This window comes from Geotrypetes seraphini, chromosome 3 (genome assembly GCF_902459505.1).
Source record: "Geotrypetes seraphini chromosome 3, aGeoSer1.1, whole genome shotgun sequence".
In the NCBI taxonomy this organism is placed as follows: Eukaryota; Metazoa; Chordata; class Amphibia; order Gymnophiona; family Dermophiidae; genus Geotrypetes; species Geotrypetes seraphini.
Window position 1 is genome coordinate 321,648,806 of NC_047086.1, and position 16,967 is coordinate 321,665,772.

At 44.8% G+C, this 16,967-nt stretch overlaps 1 protein-coding gene across 2 annotated transcripts in view; it reads left to right on the forward strand.

The window, feature by feature from the left end:
- Positions 1-1,468: 1,468 nt before the first annotated feature.
- APMAP (adipocyte plasma membrane associated protein) overlaps positions 1,469-16,967 on the forward strand; it is a 64,096-nt gene continuing 48,597 nt past the window's right edge. For both annotated transcript variants that reach the window (XM_033937884.1, XM_033937885.1), the window contains exons 1-2: positions 1,469-1,624; positions 4,412-4,528. In XM_033937884.1, coding sequence (XP_033793775.1) covers positions 1,536-1,624; positions 4,412-4,528 — 206 coding nt within the window. In that variant the 5' untranslated portion in view covers positions 1,469-1,535. The remainder of the gene's footprint in view (positions 1,625-4,411; positions 4,529-16,967) is intronic.

Consider the following 16,967-nt stretch of genomic DNA (forward strand, 5'->3'; position numbering starts at 1 on the left):
GCCAGGGGGGAAGCCGGAGGACACTGCAAAGAAGTGGGGAGGGAACATGCAGACCTTTTGGGGGGTGGCCCTGGTGTAGAAGTACACGGAAGGAGGGGGGGTCCAAAGAGACATGCATATGCTGGACTAGGGGGGGGGGGAGAAATAATGGATCTAAAAACATAGGACAGGGAGAGAGATGGTGGACAATGGGATTTAGGGAGGGAACAGAAAGGGTGAGAAGTTGGACACAAGGGATGGTGTTGGGGGGGGTGGGGATAGAGATACTGGATAGGAAGGTAGTTGGGAAGAGAAAGGGAGAGCTGGTGGATCCTAGGGAGAGATGCTGGATGAAAGGATAGTTGAGAAAAGGAGAGATGGTGGATCTGGGGATGGTGGGGTCCATCGCTGCAGCTGCGGGGATGGAGACAAAAAAAAGGAAAGATGCCAGACCTTCTGGGGGAGGGAAGGGAGGACAGAGATGGAAGATGGATGATTAGCACCGATAAAGAGGAAAACAACAAATGGGCAGGAAACTCTGGCAAGCGAGTTATCAGAAGACGTTTGTGGCAGAGCCTGGAACCAACATGATTTGAATAATGATCAGACCACAAAAGGTAGAAAAAATAATTTAATTTTCTGTTTTGTGATCACAATGTGTCAGATTTGAAATGTGTATCTTGCCAGAGCTGGTGTTAGGCCGGAACGTGAGCTAGGATTTAACAGAGAAGAAAAGTCTTTTTTGTTTGTTTATTTTGTCTACCAATGTGGGTAGGAGAGGGCAAAGGGGGGTGGGTAAAGAGGATATAAAATAAATTCACCAGGATGTTTGGAAAGAAAAAAACAACAACACACCACCACCCAATTGGGCAGGAAAATCGAATTGAATAAAAAATCGATTCAATAGGCTGAATCGAATCAAATTTTTTTTTTCCTGAATCAGGCAGCACTAGTTTTGGCAGCTCTCAAGGCAACCCGATTTGCCCAGGTAGGTGGATAATTATAGCAGTTTAAGGAACCCGACTTAGATAGCCAAACAATAGAACCAGCTAAATACCCGTCTATCTTACCCAGGTAGCTTAGTCAGTTATATTGCCAGAGTACCTTATGGCCCGCCCAGCTAAGATACCCGCGCAATATAAACGGCAAAAAAATAGCCGATTATACCCAGCCCGCCTACTTGAGCAGATAGGGTTGCGCTGAGACCCACCCAAACTAGCTGCATTTCTGCTCAGAATGCCTGATCTATAAATCACTACGGTAGAAGCAATTTGGCTTGTTTGTGTTCCAGGGCTCTTTTATTCGGCAATCGCAGACGTCGCCTTTGAAACGTCACAATGTGTCACCGCCCCCACGTTCGGACGTTTTTGTATTTTTTTTTTTAGCTTTCCCTCTAGCGTGCGGCGGAGGTTGTACTTTCCAGGGCTTCGGAAGAGCCGCGAGGAGGTGACGGTCATTTTTCAGACGCGCGCGCTAGCTGCTGCCTAAGGCGCCCGGCGGGGTGGTTTTTTTTTTTTTTTTCCTGTTCCCTTCTCGTCGCGAGAACACGGGGCGGTATGAACGACACGGAGCTCAGGCAGCGCCGACCTATCAGGCCGCAGGTGGTCACCGACGAGGCCACGGCGCGCAACGTTAAGGACCGCAGGTAATTCTCTGCGCGGTGATGCGGTGGTGGCATCCCGTTGTTTACTAAAAGCCTGTAGTGATTCTTTTTCTCTGAATCTTTAGCTTGGGAAAAAGTGCATCCGTTGCCTGGCTTGGGTTGGAGGGAGTGGCACCATGTGGTGTACGGGCGGTGCGGCTTTTTGCTGAAATACAGAGGGGCGGAAGAGGCAGGCAGCGTTTGTATTATGCTTTCTCTTCGCCTTTGAAACCATATGGCCCTTAACTCTGTTTTTTTTTTTTTTTTGTGTACCTCACATACCAACCCCCACCTTGCTTCTACAAAACCTTAGCGCGTTTTTTAGCGCCAGCCGCGGCAGGAACAGCTCCGACGCTCATAGGAATTCCAGCTTTGGTTTTCACGCTTTCAAACCTCAGTTTGCAGAAGTCAAGAGCGCGCCCAGCCGCCCACAGCCCATTTTTTAAATTAAGGACCTAATATGTCTCGTTATTGAGACAAATAAACTCTTTTTTTCTAGCGTTGTTATTTGTAAACATGTTCCAGCATAGAGCTAGCACTCCATAGCTTCTCACTGAAGTACGAACCTGGCAAGGGATTGAAAAGAGTAAGGTCATCAGGTGCAGAAGTTAAGGCGTTGGGCTGGCTCTACTGTAATTTGCCAACCCCTGACTGACTAATGCAGTTACTGTACTTTCCTTGCTAGGCATGGATAGTCACTGTTTGGTTGTAATGGGGGCTGGGATGAAGCTAATCCCTGAAAGGTAATGTCACAACATTGCCTCTAGAGCACTATATTTCCTTTTGACTTAACTGCCTTCTGACCCTTTTGTTTTTCAACTTCAGAAAGAAGCACTTGTATTTGAAGAACACGACTTGGTACATGACATTGAAGTTTGGTTTGTTCTCTCCAGTCATATCCAGCTCTGTAGCTGTCCTGGCAATGTCATCTATGGAAGCCCAAAATTCCCTCCTTTGATTTCCAGGGGTGGGCATTTTGGTCCTCCAAAGATGATGCTGCCAGGACACGATTGGACAGATGCACAATTAATTGGAACAACTTGGGGAGAGGGGGGGAGTCACACACAAACCAAACTACATCTGTGCTCCCCCCCCAAGTTCCCTAGTTTATGATGGTGCCTGGGATCAAAAGTTGGTTGAGCTGTGGCTTTTGGTTATGCACCCTTTTCTGCTGTCTATGCTTATTTGTGTAGCACAAAGCAGATGAAAAAGAAACGTGCAGTAAGCTAAGCTATATTTCTCAGTGACAGTTTACAAAGGATTTTCATGTGCTAATATTATCACACATATAAGGGTTTTCGCACAGAAAAAAACTACACTTTAAAGCAGTGTCTCTCAAACTTTGTCAAGACTTGGCAGACTAAACAGAGTGGCTGCGACTTGAGGCATCTGGAGGTGTGCGGATGTCAACATGATGACATCACGTGCATGTGTGACATCATCATGTCGATATGCATTAAGGCTCTACAGATGGGCCCTGAGACATCAGTGGGGGGGAGTGCAAGAAGGGAAGATGCGAGGAAAGGCGCTGGCACCAGCTGATTGTCTACAAAATGTACCTCTCGCCGCAAAACCTTAACCCGCAAATATGGAGGGGGGAGTGTACTAGCATACGTCGTCATTGATGCGCCCATATTTAGGAGTGTCCTCTTACTCCATGCCGTTGCAGATTAAGTAGATAACCAAACGATGCGTGTAATTTAGTATGTTCTATATGTATAACTGGAAGACGCACACCCATGTTCCCAGTCATACAACCCCCTTGTAGTTAGGTACTATGGCACTTTATACATAGTGTCCAATTAAAACAGGACCCCTCCAAGATTTTTCCAAATAACCCCCCACCCCCCAAAAAAAATGTACTAGTAAAAATCTTTTACTATTATTAATGGGCGATACTGCCAGATGCTGTAAAAACTGGATTATGCTCTGTTTTGAAAATGTCGTCATTCAGGAAGCAACCATTAAGATCTATTTTAGCAAAATGGTGGTCAATGAAGAAGATAAAGTTGTGATTAAATTTTTGTGACAAGTTAAGGCCTATGGCACAAAGCATTTGCTAAGGGAGTTTCCTAATAAAGGTTGGACTAATGTATTTTCAAAGGTAATAATATTTAGAGAGTTGTAGAGTATTTTGAAACTATGAAAGGGGTGCTGTCTTTTTCCAAAACACCTAGCACCTAAGTGATTTCATATCAATAGAACAGGGGTGTTACAGTCCCTCCTCAAGGGCTACAATCCAGTTGGGTTTTTAGGATTTCCCCAATTAATATGAATGAGATCTATTAGCATACAATGAAAGCAGTGCATGCAAATAGATCTCATGCATATTCATTGAGGAAATCCTGAAAACCCGACTGGATTGCTTCCCTCGAGGAGGGACTTTGACATCCCTGCTCTAGAATGATGCTAGTTTATAAAATTGTCTTGTTTTCGATTTTTAAATCCATTTTTCTTCTCTCGCTGCTCAATAAAAATGGATTGTTCAGTTAAGCCTTTGTTTTTCCCTGTTACTGAGGTCCACTATTTTTTATGAAAAAAATATTCTCTCATGTTCCATTTGAGCCATCTTTTTTTAGCTTCATTTGATCAGTCTTTGTTGTTGTTTCACGTTCTAGAAAATGCCTTCTTCACTACTTTATTGAAGCCCACTAGATAATGGAATGAATGTTTGTTTCCTTTTCTGCAAGAGACCTAATGCCAAGTGTATGTAAATAGTAAATCATGGTGGTTTGGGTTTTGTTTAGGAATGTTTTGGCAAGTCCTTAATGTTTTTGTGTTTCCTTCTAGTACATACAGTGGCAAGGTTTTCCTGGTGACCTTCTTGGCTCTCTCTTTGCTGGTACTACTTCCCCTGCTAGCAGCAATATTTATCCTGGAGTGTCCGATAGAACCACAGTATTTAAGGTGAGTTGCATGATATACTGAAATATTCTGAGGGTAGCTCTATAAGGAAGGCACTAAGACCACACAAAAAATTACCAGAATATTGGTTTATTAGCAAAAATGTTAGTATTGGGCTATGTGCTATTCTATAAAATTGAACCTAAATATGAATGTGTACACTTTGAAGGTAGGCAGACACAAGTGGAATGCGGGTAGGACACACAAGTGTGTGTAGAATTACTGTACAGCTGAGAGCTTATAGTATGCAAAGTGCAAGCGTTTCACCAGCTTAAACCTAAAATATAGGCACATAGCCCCCTGATAGTCATTGGGTCCTAACCGGCCAGGAAAGGATCCCGGATGGCTTAAGTCTCTTTGGCTGGCTGTCCACCAGTATTCAGCAGGAGATAGCCGCCGAATATCGGGCTTGCCAGCCAGTCTAGTGACCGGCTGTCGCACAGCATAGCTGGCCACACTTGATTTTCATTGACTGGTTGATTAAGGCATTAACCGTAGCTGGTCAGCGGATAAAAATTAGCTTGGCTGGCTAATTGTGAGCCACTAGCGACCCTGGCTTTGAATATCCAAGATTGCTGCTGGCTGGGCTGGGCTACCTCTCGCAATTCAATATTGTGCCGATGTGTGACCGTCTCTGGGAAAAGGTGACTAAAATAGCTGATCCAAAATGTTGAGTAGCTGACTTTTTTTTTTTTCTCCCTATGTCCTGGGGTCCATAAGCAGTCGGTAAAAATTCCATGTTTGAACTTCTGTTACTACTTTTTAAAAAATTTTTCAGATAAAAGTATAGGGTCTGGTCTGTTGAATTACAAATTGTTTACTTTAGCAGAATTTATTAAAACCTTATTTTTGGTTTCCGGTGACTTCAATCACTTTTCCCAGAGATAGTTACATTTGCCCTGCTATGGTAATATTTTTTTTATAAAGGAAAGTAGGTGGTGCCTAATCTTATTACTCATGTTTCTTTTCTAGTGCAATATCACAGACCTTATTAATCATTAGCTTAACCTTTTTGCGTGCAACTAGGGGTTCACTATGTTTAATCTCTCCTGAGTCTTCTCGAATTCTGAACTTTATGGCCTCCACTGTTTTCCAGTGGGAGGCGTTTTGATGTATTCATCCCCTTTTTTGTGATGAAATATAGCCATACTAGTGTTTAAGCCTGTTTACAATAACGGGTGCTAGAGAAGATGTCTGTATGTCTGTGTTTTGTTTTCTATTTGTCTCTCTCTCTCTCCCTGGACGCTGTCTGTCTGTCATTCTTTGTGTCTGTGTCTCTCCCTGGTCCCCTGTCTGTGCGTCTTTCTTTCTGTCTGTCTCCCTGGCCCCCCTGCTTGCTAAAGCAGCCTCCTTTCCCCCTCCCCCAGTTGTGCCATGCCTGCCTGCTCTGTGGCCTCCTTATGCCCCCCCCCATGATTGCTTTCTGCCCCCAGAACAGCCATTCCCCCAAAGCAGTCCCCTTTCCCTCTCCCCCTGTTGTGCAATGCCTGCCTGCTTCGTGGCCCCCCTTCTGTTCCTCCCCCCTCCCTGATTGCTGTCTGCCCCAGCACACCCCTCCCCCCAAAGCAGCCCCCTTTCGCTCTCCCTCTGGCCCCCTGTTGTGCCATGCCTGCCTGCTCCGTGGCCCTTTTCTGTTCCCCCCATGATCGGCCCCCAGCACAACTATCCCCCCAAAGCAGCCCCCTTTGCCTCTCCCCCTGTTGTGCAATGGCTGCCTGCCTGCTTCGTGCACTCAGCACAACCCTCCCACCAAAACAGCTCCCTTTTCTGCCTGCTCCAGGGCCCTTCTTTTTTGGCTTCCCCTCCCGTTCTTACCTCCCTCCATCCATCCATGGTTCCTTCCGCCGCTGCCGCTCCTGTTCCTGTTCAAAGCGGCCTGCTTAGGTTCATGGGCGGCTGTATTGAACCTCGCAGGCCGCTCTCCATATGGTAGCATGTTCCTTCTGACGCGATTGCGTCAAAGGGAATGTGCTTCATGTGGAGAGCGGCCTGCGAGGTTCGCTACAGCCGGCCGCGAACCTCATCAGGCCGCTTCAAACAGGAGCAGCAGCAGTTGGTGCGGGAGGGGGGAGTCGTCGATGCTGCTGCGGCGCAAGGGGATCGGAGCCATGCTGCCAGCGGGACAGCCCTCAGCCCTCTCCCTTCTCCTCTCGCACGCTGTGGAGGCGATCGTTGACTGGCTGCAGTCCCGGCTTGGAGAGGGCAGGGGGTGCTAGCGGCCGGCAGCGGTGGAGAGCAGGGAAGAGCGCGCATGCCACTTGTCTTGCCTTGCGTGAGGCTAGACCGTAAGCCGCGCATGCGCACTTCCTATGTGTGCTACAGCTCACGGAAAACGGACGCACGCATATGAAGTGCGCATGCGCGGCTTACCGTTTTATTATATTAGATGCTGCAGCTAGGTGTTTTTTGGTGAATGAGTGTGTTTCTTTTGAGGGTTTGTTTATTGCTTCCTTTCCTATTTTATTAATGGAATTCTTTTCTCAATTTCTTAAATTTAGTTTGTCTCTAACTGTGGGCTCCTTTTACGAAGGCGCGCTAGCGGTTTAACGCGCGTAATAGCACGCGCTAAAGCGCCGACCGTGCTATCCACTACCACCTCCTCTTAAGCAGGCGCTAGTTTATTTGTTAGCGTGGGGGTTAGCGCGTGATGAAAAGTCGTGCGTGATGAAAAATCACGCGCGCTGAAGCCGCTAACGTGGCTTCGTAAAAGGAGCCCTGTTTTCAGACATGGTGATATAATAAATCTTAAATTATACACTTGATTTTGTGGTAAAGGTTACTTTCGGCAGAGATTAGAACAAAACCCAAAGATGAAGAATTCACTATGAAACAGATTTGTATTTAGAGCAACAGTATTGCTGGTTGAATCATGGTGGAGTTGGAACAAATATTAATGTATTAAACTCAGGTTGGATGATTTTTTATTTTGATGGATTTGAGAACTGATTCGAACTTGCCACACTAAAGTTTCCTTATTTGGCACATTAAGGAGAGAGGACTGTAATTTAGGCACAAAATTGTTATATTCATATGATGTCGTTTCAAAATCAGGACTGATTTTATACAAACTTATTAAACAATCTTATTCCATTGGGTCCCCTTCCTTATGTATACACTTTCTCAATGTCGTTTCCACCTCTGGGAACAGTCCTTAAACCCATCTTCAGAAATCGCCAAAAGTTGCTGCGTTGAATTTTGCTTCAGTGGTGTCAGATCGCTTTCCTTCCTTCCTTCTCTAACAGATAATTGCTGATTAGCGCACACAAGAACCCTTACTTGATCAAAATGATCATCATCAGTTGATGGTGATGGTCTTCCAGTTTGCGAATCATTTTGCACTGATTCACAACAACTTTTGAAACGTGAATACTATTGAAAACTCCTTCCGCGACTCATGACATATTACCCATAAACTACTTCTAACATTTTCCTAAGTTTCTGTGCGGTCTTACCCAATTTAAAAAAGAACTTCATGCTGTAGTGCTGCTCATTGAGGTCGTACATGATGTAAAATAGCCAATCACAAAAACACACTTTCATAAAAACTGCTGTAGCTTGGAGATGAAAACAGATATCAACAAACGGGAAAAAAGGAGGTTACTCGTGAGGTTTCAAGTTATTCAACGTCACCTAGTGCGTCTCAAAAGAACTTCCCCGTTTGCGTGCAATTGAAACGGTCCTAGAACTTTTTGAACAGACCTCATATTTATGCTCAGGCATTTGTAGTAAAGCCCCTCTTAGTATGTTCTATATTTATTATATTATAAAGGTTAGTGCATGAGAAGGCAGGAGTTTTGTAGTGTTAGTAATAACCTCCCTGATATTTTGGGTTTATTTTTTGAACTGCTTTCTACTGTTCCCAATAGAATTAGTGGCTTGGCAGTGCACATTATGCTATTTTATTGAACGTTGTCGCCCAATTGGAAGAGCTCTTTTCTACAACTATCGGTCCATTTTTGTCCTTTAGTTATGCAATTTTAATTCATCAAGGCAAGATTCATTTACTGTATCTTATTCCTGTGCCAAAACGCACCAAATCCATGGTATTTTAATGACTTTGGGGCTCATAATCAAAACGTAAATACGTCTTGAAAACCTACCCAAGTCGGCACTTGGATGACCTAAAAGACACGTCATCCAAGTGCCGATAAACCTATTTTTTAGACGTATCCTAGGTAGTGCTGCCCGATGCAGGAAAAAAAATTTTGATTCGATTTTTCTGCCCGATTGGGTGGGGGTTTTTTTCTCAACCATCCTGGTGGGTTAATTTTATAGTCTCTTCACCCCCTTTGCCCTCTCCTACCCACACTGGTTCTGTGGTTTAAACAAACAAAAAATACTTTTCCTCTCTGTTAAATCCTCGCTCACGTTTGCGGTCTAACACTAGCTCTGGAAGGGTACACATTTGAAATCTGATATATTGTAATCGCAAAACAGAAAATAAAATTATTTTTCCTACCTTTTTGTTGCCTGGTCATTTTTCAAATCATGTTGGTCCCATGTTGGTCTGGTTGTCTTCTGATCAGGCTCTCCTTTCTTCTTTCTCCGTGCTAACCATCCATCTTCCATCTCTTGTCCTCCACTTCTGTTTCCCTTTTCTCCCCCAGAAGTCTGGCATCTTTCCTTTTGTTCATCTCCATCCCCTTTCAGCTGCAGCAATGGACCCCCACCATCCACAGGCCCACCATCTCTTCTTTTCTCAACTACCCTTTCATCCAGCATATCTCTTCTGTGTCCGTGTCCCTATTTTCCTCTCCAGTACTGTCCCCCTTGTGTCCCTGTTCCTATGCTCCCTCCATGCCCAGCATCTTATCTCTCCCCATATCCAGCTTCTTCTTTCTCTCTTCATTACCTCCTGTATCCCCTTCCCCAGGTACAGACTTTCTCCTACTATCTCTCCTGCCATCCTGCACCCTGCTCACCTACTTTGGAGCAGTATCTGTCCCTCTTGTACCCTTCCCCATGTGGTCTTGCATTTCTCTCTCCCTCTCTCCATTAGTCCAGCATCTCTCCTCTGCTTTCCTCCCCCTTTTTTTGGCTTGACCTCTCTTCCCTTCACCCCAGGTCTGGCATCTCCCCCTCCACTCTTACTCCTTCCTCTGCACAGGCCTGCCTCCTGCTGCAAAAGCCTGCCCCCAGCTTCCCCACGTTTACCTCAAGCTAATATGGCAGCCTGCAGGATCGCAGGTGCTATAGTGATCCCTATAGCTGCCATCATCCTCAGCGGCACATTTCCTCTGCCGCAATCCTCACCCTGACGTTAGACGAGGGGCGGGACCATAGCAGAAAGAACGTGCTGCTGAGAATGACGGGCAGCTGCAGGGATCACTATAGCACCAGTGATTCTGCAGGCTGCCGTATTAGCTTAAGCCGGTAAGAGTGAGGAAGCTGGGGAAACATTCAGGCCTTTCCCGACTGACTCTTCCCCCCTCAAGCAGGAGCGGCAGCGGACGGCCAGCAAGAGGCAGCGCTGCCACTCCTGCTTTAGGAAGGCACAAGGGGAAGGGACGGCCATCGAATCGGGAGACTGATTTTTCCTAAAATTGAATTGATTCGAATCGATTCACCTGATTCAAATCGGGTGGGACTTTTTAGGTCTCTGAATGCTGCTGTGCACCCAGAGCTGAAAGGGGTGTACTTGGAGAAGTGGTTGGGGCAGGATGTGGGCCGACCTAAACTTAGACATTAAGCAAGGATAATCGAATGTTTTACTAGACTTCCTGGATGGAACTTATACATTGTGAGTTAGACGATGTAAAAACAGGTATAAGTGCCCAAAAAGTATCCAGAGTGATCAGATAACCACTGCAGAGACAAAGTAAAGGCCCCCACACACTCCCCCAGTGTTCACAGACCCCCCTAACCCCCCCCCAAGTTTTGAATGAAACAGTACATACGTGTCTGTAGAATAATAGCACTTGGTATGGCAAAGCCTAGTAGAACATCACAGAGGTGTCTTAAGTAGCTTGGTGGGTGGTTTAGTGAGCAATAGAGAGGAGGAGCCAGACCCCTAAGCCACTCTAACCAATACATTTATGGTGGAAAGTGTGAGCCTACCAGTACCCTATTCTGCCATATAGGTGCCACCTGCAGCAATAAGGGCTATTGGGGTGGTACGCGAGTATAGTAGGTTTTGGGGGACTCGCCATAAATTACAAAGGGTATATGGTGAGATGTATATATGGCACCCTTTATGTAAAGCTCACAGCAGTGCCCTCTAAGGTATCCTATTGCTGTGTTGGGATGTCTGTTTGGCCATGGGATAGACTTAGTAGATAAGGACAGGTTGTTAACCCTCTCCAAGGTAGGGAGAACGAGAGGGCACTCTCTAAAGTTGAAAGGTGATAGTTTCCGTACAAACGTAAGGAAGTTCTTCACTCGGAGAGTGATAGAAAACTGGAAAGCTCAGGCGGCGCAGATAAAGTTGGTGCTTGACTGGGAATTAGGGGTCCATAAAAGTGGGGTGCAGTTGGAGCAACAGTACGATGGCCCAGAGCTTCTGAAATATAGGCTGTGGGCATCTGGTTCGCAGAGTCCATGGATTCAAAGCATATCTAACCCCTTTGTGCAACATTTGGCTCGGATATGGACCCACGTGCGTACTAAATTGGGTAGTGGAGCCTTGGTGTTCTCCCTGGCTAATATACAGGCTGAGCCTCAATTTCCAGCGGGCCAGGACAATCAGATTTTTCATCGCTGGTTTCAAAGGGGGATACATGTCTTTAGAGACTTATTGGGGACCTCTGGGCTCCTTCCTTTTGCCATGCTCCAGCAGAAATATGACTTACCTGATGGAGACTATTTAGCTTATTTTCAGATCAGACATTTTATGCAGGCTCAGGGCTGGGTTCCAGGTTTCCGCTTGAACGGGAACCCATAGAGAATTTGTGGTTGCTTTTGCAGAAAGTCCCTAGACCGCTCTCTGTGATGTATCAGTATTGGAGGGGCCACTTACCCATTACTTATTCTTTTCAAAAGCACTGGGAGCGGGTCTTGGAGTCACAGTTTTCTGCTAAAGACCAAATCTCCCTCCTCTGAGTTTGAGCGGGTGCCCCCTTGTGACTGAAGGTCCCTTAGGAAAGAATATGTCGTTTTCCACCTCGACACGACACATGTGTTCCCTTGACCTCTTGGTGTTAATAGAAGAGACAATTCAGGAAACAAATATTGAGGTTACTTGGAAAACTGAGTAGATAACACTGTCTTATGAACTTAACACACAATTCATCCAATTGACTGCATCTCAAAAAGCCCTGGAGCAATTTAGAGGCAAATTGAAGCATTAAGAAGTTTCACCAAGATACCCAGACTATTCACAAGGATCTGTATATTGTTGGATGACAAAATATTCTCAGAATAATCAACAAAACGTTCAGAAGACCACTTCTGAGGATTTTATGGATGGCTTCACGTGTTTGAGAAGTGGCAGTGAGGGATACTTTTTTTTTTTTTTTAAAGGTAGCGGGTGGGGGGGAGAGACAAGGAGTGCCCGTTAGGCTTGCTGCCAGATTCATGGACTGGACTAGGTGTATGGCTTGTCACTGTGGGGACCTGCCACATGCATCAACCTGTGCTGCTGGGAGCTAGATCTCAACCTAGGATCACAAGCCTGAACAACCTACCATCTGCTGGATGTAAGGAAATACTAGAGCTTTTCACTGAGCACCAAGGTGTTATACTGGTGATCTCACTAGGAAAGATTATTTCTCTATATCCATCTGCTGGCAGGATGGTACAGCCCTACTAAAGGAAAGGAAAGGAAATTATGAGTATGCTTAAATTTCGCCTTATTTTTTATTTTAAAGATCTTAATCTTACTGCATGTGGCTGAAGTATTATATCATTCTGAACACATGACCTACCTTACACTTGGTTGGGGAGAGGAAGCACAAAATTTGTGCCCATTTACCCCCCCCCAAAAAAAACAAACAAACAAACAAACCCCAAAACCTATTCTTCCTGCCCCGAATAGCTGAGAGGCAGGAGGCTGCTTCGGGGCTTCCCCTGCCATCTCTGCACATGTGTCGGTCACTTTCTCCAATGACCGATTGGAAGGGATTATGGCGGACCACCGAGAAACTCATTTGCATTCAAAATTGTTTCAACATCGATTAACGTTTTGAAATTGGACAATTTACTGGCATCATAGTGACCTACAGTATTTTAAGTGATTTTAGAGCAAGAGTGTCGAAATGGTCAATCACAATCGACCAGTAGATCACAAAGGCAACGCGAGTCGATTGCGTTGCCTTTGCAATCTTTTTCTTCCTGCCTCCCTGATTCAGGCCAGGTGCATACAAGCGCAGGATCCACAAGACTTCACCTCCTATGTTAATTCTGACGTTGGAGATGAAGTTCTGGGCCAGCCAATCGCTGCCTAGCTGGCCTAGAACTTCCTCTCCAACATTAGAATTGATGTCGGAGGTGAAGGCTTGTGGGCCTGGCGAATGTACGAGCCAGGCCTGACTTGGGGAAGCAGGGAGAAATCTGCGTGATGGCTTGAGGGGGGGCTTATAGAAAGAATTGGGAAGAGGAGAAATCAGCGCGATGGCTTGGGGGGGGGGGGCAGGAGGAGAGAGAGAGAAAGAAAGAAAGAGACAGAAAGAAAAGGGGAGGGGGCAGAAAGAAAGAGATATTGGCTTTACAGAAGAAGGAAGTGCCACCAGACTCATGAAATCACCAGATAAAAAGGTAGGAAAAGATTTTATTTTCAATTTAGTGATCAAAATGTGTCCGTTTTGAGAATTGGTATCTGCTGTGTATATTTTACACTATGGCCCCCTTTTACTAAATCGCGATAGTGTTTTTTTAGCGCAGGAAGCCTATGAGCGTTGGGAGCTGCGAGGGGCATTCAGCGTAGCTCCCTGCACTAAAAACCGCTATTTCGGTTTAGTAAAAGGGGAGGGGGTATATTTGTCTATTTTTGTTCAGTTGTTACTGAGGTGACATTACATATTTTAAAGTAATCTGCCTTGACGTCCTGAAAAAACCCTGAATACAAATAATAATTAACATTTTCTCTGCATACAGTGTGCTTTGTGTTTTTTCAAATTTTATTGTTGGTAGATCATTTTGACTTGGTCATTTTAAAAGTAGCTCGCAAGCCAAAAAAGTGTGGGCATCCCTGTTTTAGAGCATCCGGCTCCTAATCTTTCCATATTCTCCTGCTGTTAGATCTTTTAACTTGTTTATCCAGTCTGCATGTTTTTTTGAAAAGGAGAGGGAAATCATAGGCTCTTAGGTCTACGAGTACTATCGCAGTGATATAGCAACTAAGCTAATTTTTTATTTATGAATCACACTATACCTGCATAGGTTCAAAGTGATTCACAAGTAAGAGAACCCTTGTTGAAGCAGGGAGAACTTACAGTTGGAGGTCATATCAGATTTACAATAAACTCATACAGACTGAAGAGTTCAATATAGGTAGAGACAAATAGCAACACATTTTTTACAATTTGATTTGATATTGGGCATCACTGGAATGGAGCTGATAGTTTTGTTGTAGACAAGTGGGATTACTGTAATCTGTTACAAACTGATAGGCATTAGGGATGAGAGCTAAAGGTATTATTGTGGGTGAGGTTCTATGGGTGGGTGGGTAGAGCAGGGGGGTCAAACTCAATCACATAAGGGGCCAAAATCTAAAACACAGGCTGAGTTGCAGGCCAAATTTTTTATAATAAAAGGCTTTTCCTTTCTGTTTTAGGTCCTAGTTCACGCTTGTTGTCTAATACCAGCTCTTGCTGGAGACACATTTCAAATCTGACATAATGTAATCGCAAAACAGAAAATAAAATTATTTTTTCTACCTTTTGTCATCTGGTCATTGTTCAAATCTTCTTTATATTCAAAATTAAGAAGTGTGGCAAAAGCAGTTACAACTTGTTAATTGGATTTGCACGAGAGGATGGCTGAATAGTGAATCTAGACATGTAGAGCAAAACTATACTAATCCTGTGCTGCATGTGAAAACAATCAAGGGAAACTGTTTCACCAGGGCCTCGTGCAACAAAGCTCATTCTGGAATCCTAAAATTGAGCATCCTATAATCAGTACCTGAAGGATTCCTACTGTCGCCTGTTTTGTTTAATACCTACTGACAAAGCCGATATGGTTGATGAATGCTCTGTTCTGCATTATAGCTCCACAAAGGCCTGCGTTTTTTCCCCCAAACACCTCCCCGGGTGCACCCAGGCACCTCTGACTCGTTCACCAGAAAGGGTGGTAGCTACCGTCGCCACCTCCTCCCACCCGACATACCACGTCATCAGTCCAGGGCGCTGGAGGGAGGAAAATGGAGCATGCTCACTCCCACCAATCGGGCGTCTGTTGCAGCAGTGATGGACAAGCACCAGGGCCAATGAGGAACAGTGCCGACCCCAGCCATTCACACGTCCTCACGCGTTCTCTCTGCTGCGGGAAAGAACGGCGGGCCAGATCGCGGGCCAAATTTAATCACCACGCAGGCCAAATTTGGCCCGCAGGCCAGAGTTTGACATGTCTGTGGTAGAGGTATGTTTTTAGGCTTCTTCTGAATTTTAGATAGCAGGATTCTTTTCTTGTGTGTGTTGGCAAACTTGTTCCAGATTTTAATAGCAATATAAGTTTATAAAGAGCTGAATATCCATTTGTATGTGATTCCCCTAGCAGAAGGGAGAATTATTATCGAGGCATTGGCTATTCTTTCCGAAGAGAAGTAGAATTCTGAGAAGATATGAATTAATACCTCTGAGTTAGTGCTGTGTACACGATACAGAATGCAGGAAGTTTTAAATAATATTTGGGAAGTTATTGGCAACCAGTGAAGTTTATGAAAGTAATCTGATAATTTATCAAATTTTTTGAGCCTAAAAATTAACCTGATTTGCTGTATTTTGTATCAGTTATAATTGGTGTATTTGTATGGTATTTATTCCAGCATATAGTGAGTTGCAGTAGTCCAAGTTGAGAAAGTATGATCATTTGGACCAAAACAGGAAAGTGGTGGTCAAAGAAAAGTAGTCTAATCAGTTATAGTTGCTTCACCCCCCTACCATTCCCTCAGGTTTTTGCATTTCTTAGCATTGCATTTTAGCTGCCAAATTTCAGACCATTCCTTAAGCTTTGCTAGGTCCTTCCTCGTGTTATCCACTTTATCAGGGGTGTATACCTTGTTGCAGATATTGGATCATCCACAAAGAGGCAAACCTTACCAGGCAGCTCTTCAGCAATATTGCATACAAAAATGTTAAAAACTGGCCCAAAAATCAAACCTTCAGCACATTACTGGTAACAACCCTTTTCCTCAGAAAGAGCCCCAATTGCTATAAGAACATAAGAGTTGCTATTCTGGAATAGGCCAAAGGTCCATCAAGACCAGTAACCTGTTTCCAGTGGGGGTGGGGGGTAACTTGGTCATGCCAGAAGAATGAAGATAATCTATGATCAATTAAGAACATAAGAGATGCCGCTGCTGGGTCAGACCAGTGGTCCATCATGCCCAGCAGTCCGCTCACGCGGTGGCCTTTTTGGTCGAAGACCAGTGCCCTAACTGAGACTAGCCTTACCAGCGTATGTCCTTGTTCAGAAGGAACTTGTCTAACTTTGTCTTGAATCCCTGGAGGGTGTTTTCCCCTATGACAGCCTCCGGGAGAGCGTTCCAGTTTTCCACCACTCTCTGGGTGAAGAAGAACTTCCTTTCGTTTGTATGGAATCTATCCCCTTTCAACTTGAGTGCCCTCTCGTTCTCCCTATCTTGGAGAGGGTGAACAACCTGTCCTTATCTACTGAGTCTATCCCCTTCAGTATCTTGAATGTTTCGATCATGGCCCCTCTCAATCTCCTCTGTTCAAGGGAGAAAAGGCCCAGTTTCTCTAATCTGTCGCTGTACGGCAGCTCCTCTAACCCCTTAACCATCTTAGTCGCTCTTCTCTGGACCCTTTCGAGTAGTATCGTGTCCTTCATGTATGGCGACCAGTGCTGTACGCAGTACTCCAGGTGGGGCGCACCATGAAAACGGTGCTCCTGCTCTGTACATCTCCCAAAAGAAATTGCAGAAACACTGGGCCAACTCCTCTGCCCAGGATAATAGATTGCCTTTCGAATTGAAAGTATGGGGTGGCCACTTTTCCAATAGCCTCCTAGATGTTACCAAAATCATTGCAGGCAATATTTATGAATAGCAGTCGTCTTATGGTATCGCGCTTGTAACAGGGAATTTAAAGCAGCTTGCGCTGAGATAATTGTTCCCAAGAGAAGGAGGTGGGCTTATGAAGTGCCTTTTCTTTGCTCTGTTTTAAATCTACTACTTGTAGCTTCGTTGTATGCCCCTAGTACTAGTATTTTGGAGGAAAGAGTAAACAAGCAAATTTCATCTACCTATTCTATTCCATTCAATATTATATAGCCCTTTATCATATCTCCCCTGAGCTTTCTTTTCTCCAGGATAAAGAGCCATAGG